We start from the raw sequence: 9,906 nt of genomic DNA, 5'->3' as shown, positions 1-9,906 counted from the left end.
GTGATCTGACCTAAGCAACTCCATCTTGCTTCTAACCTTCAAGCTGTCCTTGTTCATTCCTGGGTGTAGGCTGAACTATCTTTGGGAGGAACTTAGTTTATAGTTTAAAACTAATATGATAACAGCACTTTCCCAAAACAAACCTCCTTGCCTGGGGACTAGACTGCCTTTGTAGATAGAACTAACTAATTACTCACAAGATTAGAAATTATGGTCTAGGGGCTTGTCGTAATGGCTCACGCCTGTAATCCCAGCATTTTGGGAGGCAAAGGCAGGCAGATCACTTGAGGTCAGGAGTTCGAGACCAACCTGGCCAATATGATGAAACCCCGTCTCTACTAAAAATACAAAAATTAGCTAGGCATGGTGGCACACACCTGTAATCCCAGCTGCTTGGGAGGCTGAACAAGAGAATCGCTCGAACCTGGGAGGTGGAGGTTGCAGTCTCCATCCTGGGCGATGCAGTGAGACTCTGTCTCAAAGGAAAAAAAAAAAAAAAACACACACACACATTATAGTTTAGGAGTCCTGCAGCTGGAACCTATAAGATTCTGACCCTACCTAAACTGCTCCTAAGATCAGTGCTTGAGATATTTTGCAGACCTGATGCTGGTACCACCCAGATTCGTAAACTGACTCATCCGATCTCCTGGCCTCCACCCAGAAACTGACTCAGCCCAAGGAAACAGCTTCGACTCCCTGTAATGACATCTCTGACCTAACCAATCAGGACTCCTGGTTCACCGGCTTCCCCCACCCAGAATGCTGGGGAGACTGATTTGAGTAACAATAAAACTAGGGTCTCCCGGACAGCTGGCTCTGAATTACTTTCTCTATTGCAATTCCCTGCCTAGATAACTCAGCTTTGTCTAGGCAGCGGGCAAGGTGAACCCATGAGGCGGTTTCATTATTTGCTTTACAAAAATCAATAGATAAAACACACTTAAGCCAATGTTTTTATTGAAGCTGGATGAGAGGAACATAGGTTTTATTAAACTATTATCTCCTTTCCCATATATTCTGGAATGTCAAATAAGATTTTAAAATAAAAACAATATGTGAAAAAAAAATGACAAGTTGCTAAATTAATAAAGGTCATAAAGGAAGATCTGCTGAATACCCAAACAGGGCCTTGTGCTAATCTGTAAAGGAAGGGTTCTATATGCAAACAGATACCTTGGTTGTATGCCAAGCAGCCCAGGATGGTATGTGTTCCTCCTTGTAACATCCCTAAAAACTTGATACTTTCACTGAAAGGACCTTGGTGTCTCCAAAAAAAAAAAAAAAAAAAAAAACCTTACGTTAGTGTTGCCCTAAGAAATTCTTATAAAAGTCAGGTATTGAAAGATAGTCAAGCAAGCCAGAAAGTCTTTAGAGACCAGTATATTCTGAGGGCAAACTACAAGGAAACAGATTCAATTAGAAAACTGTGCTAAGTCTGGAGTCAAACCAGAGCTAATGAGTGTTAAAATTTATGTAGCAAGGAGTCTCAGCCCCAGCTGTTTGTTAGAAGCACCTGAATATTAATAATTACCATTCCCTGGGCCCACTCTACAGACTGCTATTAGTCTCATTGAACACCAGGTAAAGATTTTTCTAAAGCCTTCCCATGTGACTGTAATGTTACATTGAGAAAACTGATCTGTAAAGAAATCAAACTATTTTAGGGGATTGTTCTGTGCACTTGCTTTAGAGAACATTTCATAGAATATTTCATTCTGTAAAATAAACATACATTTTGCAAAAGCTCACTCCTTGTAACAGTTCACAGGCAGGATGCCTTTATTGATTAGACCAAAACCAACAACCTAGGCTTTCTAAATCAGTGTTCATGACAATCATCTGAGGTATATACAGATTGACTCCAGCCCTAGATGGGGATTGAAACAAGCTTCTAACAAGTTCCCAGGTAATGCCCACGCTGCCAGTAATGTAGAAGCCAATCTGGCTTCGGTTTCTGCCACCAATTTCTGATATTGAATCAACTATCGGTCAAAAATGGATCATTTCACAGAAAAGACCAAGAACTGTTTAAAAAAAAAAAAAAAGTGGGGCGGGGGATTGTAGAAATAGCTTACTTCAGACAAGAAAAAGCAGCAACCAAGGACATCTGTACCTATTCTCAACTGCCAATGCTCATTAACTGTAAGGTTTTAAAAGGGATTAACTACAAATACACTACGGAAAAAAACCTCTTCTATAATGAGTATAAGTAGACAACGCAACTGACGCTTGAGACAAACCATGTATAACATGAACCCAGATGGCCCCTTCCACTACCAAATCGAAGCACCAAACCCCTAATAGTCAGCAAAAAATTAAAAATTTAAATTTAAGTTTAAAAAAAAAGGACGTTGACAATCTGGCATGTTCAGGAGAAAGCACGGGAATATAGCAAGCTTACCATTAACTTTAGCCAATCAAATGAGGACTTAAGTACTACCACCAACGTTCAGTTTCAAAGATTCGATTAGTCAATCACAGCTATTTTCGGGTGAAAGTAGGCGGCTCTTAAAAGAGCCTTTGGGTTGGAGAGAATTATTACCCAGAAACCTCTACGCTCTCTCCCCACGAATGCGGCGAGCGAGCTGAATGTCCTTGGGCATGATAGTCACTCGCTTAGCATGGATGGCACACAGGTTGGTGTCCTCAAAGAGCCCCACCAAATAGGCTTCGCAGGCCTCCTGCAGGGCCATCACCGCGGAACTCTGAAAGCGAAGATCCGTCTTGAAGTCCTGAGCGATTTCTCGCACCAGGCGCTGGAAAGGCAACTTTCGGATCAGCAGCTCAGTCGACTTCTGGTAGCGGCGAATCTCGCGCAGAGCCACGGTGCCGGGACGGTAGCGGTGAGGCTTCTTCACGCCGCCGGTGGCCGGCGCGCTTTTCCGAGCCGCCTTAGTGGCCAGCTGCTTGCGCGGTGCTTTGCCACCGGTGGACTTGCGTGCAGTCTGCTTGGTGCGGGCCATCTCAGATTAACTGGAAGAAAAACTCAGCCACTTGGCAGAGTGGCGACTGCCCTTATATATACTCAGAAACATTCTAATTGGCCTTGTTGATTTTCAAAAGTCCCGCGCAACAAAACCATTGGCTGAAGAGTCCAACGATGTGATTGGTGAATTACTGGAAAGTCTGATTGGATAAATCACTTCATTTTTTAATCCTCTCTTCTCTGTTAGTATGCGATCCAAGAGCGTTAATTTCTTAAAATTCTAATTCTGCGCTTTTCAAGCTGTAGTCCGTAAACGACTACTTTAAGACTCTGGAAGACGCTAATTCTCATTCAGTAGATGTGTTGTGGGGCCAGATTCGGAGGACCACGTTTTGAGAAGTTTATCTCTGGTTTTCCGGAGTAACTTGAACTGCCGCTAGCTAGAAACCTTTGACCATAAGGCAGGATTCCTGGGTGGTGTACCTGGGAAATCACAAGCCAAGAAGTCACCGACATAAAACAGTGAGCAACAAATGTTAACTGAATTGTATTTTGTCCCAAATGGTGTTTTGCTTCGGTTGAGAATTTTTAAAGGATAAACTAACTAGGTTTTCCAACGACTCTCATTTACTTTTCATTGGGTCCTATTGATATTCCAGGCTACCATCCCCACTAGCCTCTTCTGCAGGGTAACTTGAACATTGGAGTGGCCCTGTCCATGTAAACTTTACACAGTTTTGCAAACATTATTGAACTTGCTTCTTCCCGAATACATTAAAGCACTTACTTGCGATATTAGACATTTTCTCATTAGTCCTGTTCGCCTAGTCAGTCACTTGTATAGACAGGGCCACAGTACGGCCTGAATATTGGGCAGGACACCGCCCTGCGCGATAGTAACTTTGCCCAGCAGCCTGTTGAGCTTCTCGCGGTGGATGGCCAGCTGCAGGCGTCGGGGAATGACGCAGGTCTTCTGTCGCGGGCCGCGTTGCCCGCCAACTCCAGGATCTTGGCGGTCAGGTACTCCAGCACCGCCGCCAGGTACACGGGCGCGCTGGCCCCCACCCGCTCGGCGTAGTTGCCCTTGCGGAGCAGGCGGTGCCCTCGGCCCACAGAAAACTGGAGACCAGCCCTGGAAGAGTGCGTTTGAGCCTTGGCGCCAGCTTTGCTGCCCTGCTTTCCACATCCAGACGCAGTGAAGTATTTAAATAATTGTTTAGAAGAAGGAAAGTGACTGGTTCTAGTAAAACGCAACCAGCTAAACTACTATAATCTATATTCGGTAAAGTGGCCTGTGCTATCTCCTGAACGCAGATTTCAGCCAATCGAAAAGCAGGTGTTTAAAAAAAGTAAAAAAAAAAAAACTTCTGACTTACATAATTATAGTTGAAAGGTCAAATTATGAGGTTGAGCTTCTGGGAGAGCCAATGAGATTTAGGAATTTAGAAATGGCCTATCGTATATTCAGACATTAAAAGAACCAATCAGAAACCGAAACTCAGCAAGCCTCATTTGCATATACACGGAATAAATAACGAGGGCGTTTGGGCTCGCCAGCATTTCCCTGTGGTCGTTTGACGGTGTCACTTCGGCTGCCAACATGCCAGAACCAGCTAAGTCAGCCCCTGCCCCGAAGAAGGGCTCGAAGAAGGCGGTGACCAAGGCACAGAAGAAGGACGGCAAGAAGCGCAAGCGCAGCCGTAAGGAGAGCTATTCCGTGTACGTGTACAAGGTGCTGAAGCAGGTCCACCCCGACACCGGAATCTCGTCCAAGGCTATGGGTATCATGAACTCCTTCGTCAACGACATTTTTGAGCGTATCGCAGGCGAGGCTTCCCGCTTGGCGCATTACAACAAGCGCTCGACTATCACTTCCAGGGAGATCCAAACGGCCGTGCGCCTCCTACTCCCCGGGGAGCTGGCCAAACACGCGGTGTCGGAGGGCACCAAGGCTGTCACCAAGTACACCAGCTCCAAGTAAATAGTTACCTGAGTAAAAGCACCAACGACCCAAAGGCTCTTTTAAGAGCCACCCATGTTGTCGTTTAAAGATCTGTAATTTTCCAGAGTTGGCAAGGTAAAATGGCTAAGCAACACATGGGATAGTAAGGGTTTACTAAAACGTCCAAGTTCGGCCGCGCGCAGTGGCTCACGCCTGTAATCCCAGCACTTTTGGAGGCCGAGGAGGGCGGATCACATGAGGTCAGGAGTTCGAGACCAGCCTAGCCAACATGGTGAAACCCCGTTCTACTAAAATATACAAAAATTAGCCGGGAATGGTGGCAGACTTAATCCCAACTACTTGGGAGGCAGTCAGAAGAATCGTTTGAGCCCGGGAGGCGGAGGTTGCAGTGAGCCGAGATCGAGCTGTTGTACTCAAACCTGGGGTATAAGAGCGAGACTGCCCTCAAAAAGTCCAGGTTCGTTGTTTTTTCCCCTATAGATTGTAAGCGTCACCAAGGAGTAAGTGCGTATGCAGCTTAATATGAGACATTTCACTCAGCAGCTAAGGAAAAATCGTGTTCTAGATTGATCCCCACTTTTCTTCCCGCACACCACCACCTTAAAGCTATGTTTTCGCTTTTAGTTTCACTTTAACATCCTATTGCCCTTGACTTGGAGTAGCCAGGTGGAAATCAAGTTTGGGGTAGTATTAAATCTAAAATAAGCTCTGAGAAAGCGAAATTCGTCTTGTAGTTCGTTGTTAACTTGTAAATGATTGGAGCGGCATTTGACGGAGGAAATCACCTCTGTTGGTTGCATTTCTAAACCATGGCAGATCACTACCAGACGTTCTCATTATCCCCCTTCCAACTCTACTAATTTCTTTACAAATTTTACTGAGTTTATAATTAATGGATTACTTCACGTAGCTATATATATTACCTCTTGGCAAGATCAGGAACTCTACCATCTTCCTAGCTGAACATATTGAAGTTTAAGAGAAAGAACAGGCAACAGGATAGCCTGAAGTTGGAGCAAAGAAATGAAAATTCCCGGTGCTACATTTATATGCTTTATCTGTAAGCCTTTTTAAGGCTCCAAGGACTGTGTTCTCCCTCAACCACCTCGTCCGTGTCCTGGAACGACTTTGTCCACAGCTACTTCCTTTCCTGAAATTTCATTTTAAGAGAGGAGGGTTACAAGGAATTAACATTTGTGTGGTAGTCCTTAGAATGCATTCATTCATTGATTTTTTTTTTTTCCTACAGTCAGCTGTGAAATGGAATCTCCTCTTTTACAGGTGGATGACTTCAAGAATTTAGGTTAAGTAACTAGCCCCTTACACATAAATAAAACTGAGATTTGAAGCTACTCTATCTGATTGTAAGGATTACTTCCCACTATTCGTTAGAGAACATCCCAAGCAGAAGCCTAGTTGCTGTCACAGAAGTCAGGAAATTTAGGCTCAATCAATAAAAGAAAACTCGTCAGGAGATACACATATTCTTTGTCGCACAGCAAAGTCCTTACACCAGGAAAAGTTTCTTTTAAAAATAAAATAATATTAATGGTGATCTTTGGGCTCTAAAGATCACCTGGCAGCAAGTTTAACTTTTCTGAGCACTATATTCTGGAGGGGAAACCTGGGGCATTGTCAGTGTAAATGTGAGCTCTAAAAATCTTATTTTCTATTTATTACCTACATGTCATTATTTTCTATTTATTACACACATAGCAGCTTACTGTGAACATTAAGTGACCAAAATTTGTTTTTGTTTTAATTTTTTGTTTTCAGACAGGGTCTCACTTTGTCATCCAGACTGAAGTGTAGTGACACAACCACATGCTCACTGCATTCAACCTCCCTGGCTAGTGTTCCCACCTGTCTCCCAAGGAGCTGGCACTACAGGCACGCACCATCACACCCGCTTAATTTTTATTATTATTTTGTTTTTATGATTTTTGTAGAGCCAGGGTCCCACTGTGTTGCCCAGGCTAGTCTCAAAATAAATTTGTAATGGAATTTGTGAAAAAAATTCTCGAAGCTCCATATATAACTAAGGCATTCATTTCTTGCTCTCCAAAGCTAATTTCAATTAAATTATATATTCGTGAAATATTCAAGCATGGATTAAGGGGGACATCACTCAGGAAGTGATAGTCCTGATTGCCTGTTTCAATCCTAAGTTTGGGCAATTTATCTAATTCCTCTGTAAGCACTTCCTTACCTGTTTATTCCAAACAGGAATAATAATTAGTAACTACTGCATGACACTGCTGGAGTAACAAATAAAAGGACACAGCTAAAGCACTTAGGACCGTGTCTGCACAGAGGATGACCCCGTAAATATTAACTGTGGCTAAAGCCTCTGGTTGAAATGATAGAGAAGGTGCCTTTCATCCTGCCCACAATTAAAGCCAAGAGTCCTGAGGCCTGGAATAATTAGCGTTTGATGTGAAAAGGGCTTCTTTGTCTGGCAGTGTAAATAATACTCTTTGAACAGTTCAATCCCCTCTTTAAAGCCATTGCTTTCCTCTGAAGCATTTTGAAGACATCCTACCGCCTGTGGCTGTTTGATTTCCCTATCGTTGCTTGCCAATTCAAGCAACATGTGTCATATTTTCCAGAGACTGTCTCATGCCCTCAGTAGAACTAGGGGTGCCTCATTTAATGGTCAGATGTGTTGAGTTGTAAGGAAGGAAACCTAGAAATTCACGTAAGAATTGCTTAGTACTTTTTTACTCCTTTTTTCTTCCCAAGTTTCCTATTAACTTTGCTAACCTTGCTACATTTATTTTGCATTCATTTGTTGACTAGGTTTCCCTCATATACCTCCAAATCACAGCCATGTTTTTAGATGAACTTCTGCACCTTGATAAGTATGTTCTTTAATTGGAATGTAGGAAATTGGCTGGCTGATGAGGGCCACACTTTCCTGAATCTATTGTATCCTTGGGACATAGGTCACTTCAAAGGAAACTGATTGGTGTAAATTCCTGGCCTGAAAAGCTGAAGAACACCACCTCACCACTAAAGAAGTAACATCATTTTTAGGCTCTGATTTGAGTAGCTGCTACCACTGTATTTGTCACTCCTGCAGTAAATAATTTCTGAAAAGAACCAAGAAGTTACTATCTCCCAACTACCCTCAGCAGTGTATATCTTGATGGCATTCAGAACATACTATCCCAAAATATGGCCCCTTAACATACTGAATATTTTAAGGTGAAAGAATTTGAGAAGCATCATCGGCAGTAAGGTCTCTCTGACTTTTCCCAACTCTTCTCCCCTGAAGCAGGTCATAGGACCCTCATATGAGTCCTGCAGAGTCTGAGAGAAATCTGAACAAAAAGACCTTGCTAGGTTTCTGTTTCAACCTTAGCTCACAGTCTTCTTTTTGTCCTATTATATTTCTGCATGACTCTCCACTCTTCATCAAACCTAGTGTAAAAATACTCAGGTTTACCCCTTCTCTAGGTTTTCATTTCCTTATGAAGGCTCCCATGTCATGTGAAATTTATATTAAATAAATGTTGCATTAGTCCACTCTCACACTGCTATAAATAAATAACTGAGACTGGGTAATTATAAAGAGAAGAGGTTTCATTGGCTCATAAAACCGCAGGCTGTACAGGAAGCATAGCAGCTTCTGCTTCTGGGGAGGCCTCAGGGAGCTTTTACTCATGGCAGAAGGCAAATGGGAAACAAGGCATCTTACGTGGTGGTGCAGAAGCAAGGGGGAGAGAAGGTGGAGGTACCATACTGTTAAACAACCAGGTGACAAAACTCGCTATCCCAACAGCTCCAAGGGGGTGGTGTTAAACCTTGAGAAACCACCCCTGTGGTCCAATGACCTCCCACCAGACCCCACCTCCAACACTGGGGATTGCAACTGAACGTGAGATTTGGGTGGGAACACAGATCCAAACCGCATCAAATGTATATGCTTTTCTCTCGTTAATCTGTCTTTTGTTACAGGGCCCCAGCCAGTGAATTTCAGATGGGTAGAAGGGAAAGCTGTTTTCTTCCCTACAGCACACAGTAGGTGTGGGCGGGCATCTGTGTTCTGTATGTCTGTTTTTCTAGGATAGAGCAGCAGACATAACATTGAAAAAATACAGAGAAAAATAATCCCAGAATGAAAATGTTTGAGATGTGTATTCCTTTGCTAGGGCTGCCATAACAAAGTACCAGACTGGGTGACTTCAACATTTATTTTTTTCACAATTCTGGAGGCTACAATTCTTAAGATTAACCCTGTGAGCAGGGTCGATTTCTTCTGAGGTCTCTCTCCATGGTGTGTCGATAACTGTCTTCTCCCTGTGTCTTCACATTATCTTTTCTCCGTGTGTGTGTCCAGTCTTCTTATAAGGACACCAGTCAGACTGGATTCAGACCCACCTCAATAACTTCATTTTGTATCTTTAACAACCCTAACTCTACATGCAGTCATATTTTCAAGGACTTCAACATATGCAGCAGGGAAGAGGGTAAATCAGTCCATAACAAGAAGCACAGTAATTAGTTTTCCAAATACTATATGAACTAAGTATTCCACAGGTGGCTCAAACCCAGCAGGACCAAGCCTGGCCTCATTATCCTCACAGCTCTGCTTATCCAAGTTTGAAATTTGGTCCTCATCCTAGATTACCACCATTCATTTTCATCATATATTTAAAAATATACAAATTCCTGTTCTATTGATTCTATTTTAACATCATATTTTTGTTTATCATGGCTAAAAATTGGAAATATAAATGTTGAAGAGTAGGAGTTTCACTAAAAATAGGTTTTATCAGGCCCCGCACAGTAGCTCACGCCAGCACTTTGGGAAGCCGAGGTAGGCAGATCACTTGAGCCCAAGAGTTTGAGACAGCCTGGGCAATATGGTTAAACCCCATCTCTACAGAAAATACAAAAATTACTCCGGTGTGGTGGTGTGCACCTGTAGTCCCAGTTACTCAGGAGACTGAGGTAGGAGGATCGCTTTAGCCTGGGAGGCAGAGGTTGCAGTGAGCCATGATCCTGTTAC

General features: G+C 43.1%; 2 protein-coding genes across 2 annotated transcripts in view; one reads left to right on the top strand and one right to left on the bottom strand.

The window, feature by feature from the left end:
* Positions 1 to 2,451: 2,451 nt before the first annotated feature.
* The window catches only part of LOC105529365, a 51,666-nt gene continuing 44,211 nt past the window's right edge, over positions 2,452 to 9,906 (bottom strand). Inside the window, 4 exon segments of the mRNA XM_011966492.1 lie at positions 2,452 to 2,966; positions 3,836 to 4,102; positions 4,466 to 4,639; positions 4,802 to 4,918. Of these exon segments, the coding sequence (XP_011821882.1) occupies positions 2,556 to 2,966; positions 3,836 to 4,102; positions 4,466 to 4,639; positions 4,802 to 4,918 (969 nt within the window). The 3' untranslated portion in view covers positions 2,452 to 2,555.
* On the top strand, positions 4,476 to 4,959 carry LOC105529316 (histone H2B type 1). The gene has a single exon (XM_011966427.1). The coding sequence runs from the start codon at positions 4,530 to 4,532 to the stop codon at positions 4,908 to 4,910; it is 381 nt and encodes a 126-aa protein (XP_011821817.1). The 5' UTR covers positions 4,476 to 4,529; the 3' UTR covers positions 4,911 to 4,959.

This window comes from Mandrillus leucophaeus, unplaced genomic scaffold (genome assembly GCF_000951045.1).
Source record: "Mandrillus leucophaeus isolate KB7577 unplaced genomic scaffold, Mleu.le_1.0 Scaffold760, whole genome shotgun sequence".
Taxonomy (NCBI): Eukaryota; Metazoa; Chordata; class Mammalia; order Primates; family Cercopithecidae; genus Mandrillus; species Mandrillus leucophaeus.
The sequence above is the reverse complement of the archived record's forward strand: the minus strand, read 5'-3'. Positions and strand labels throughout refer to the sequence as shown.

Bases quoted from the DNA above. Each gene is read 5' to 3' on its own strand.
- LOC105529316 (XM_011966427.1), top strand. From the start codon at position 4,530: ATGCCAGAACCAGCTAAGTCAGCCCCTGCCCCGAAGAAGGGCTCGAAG.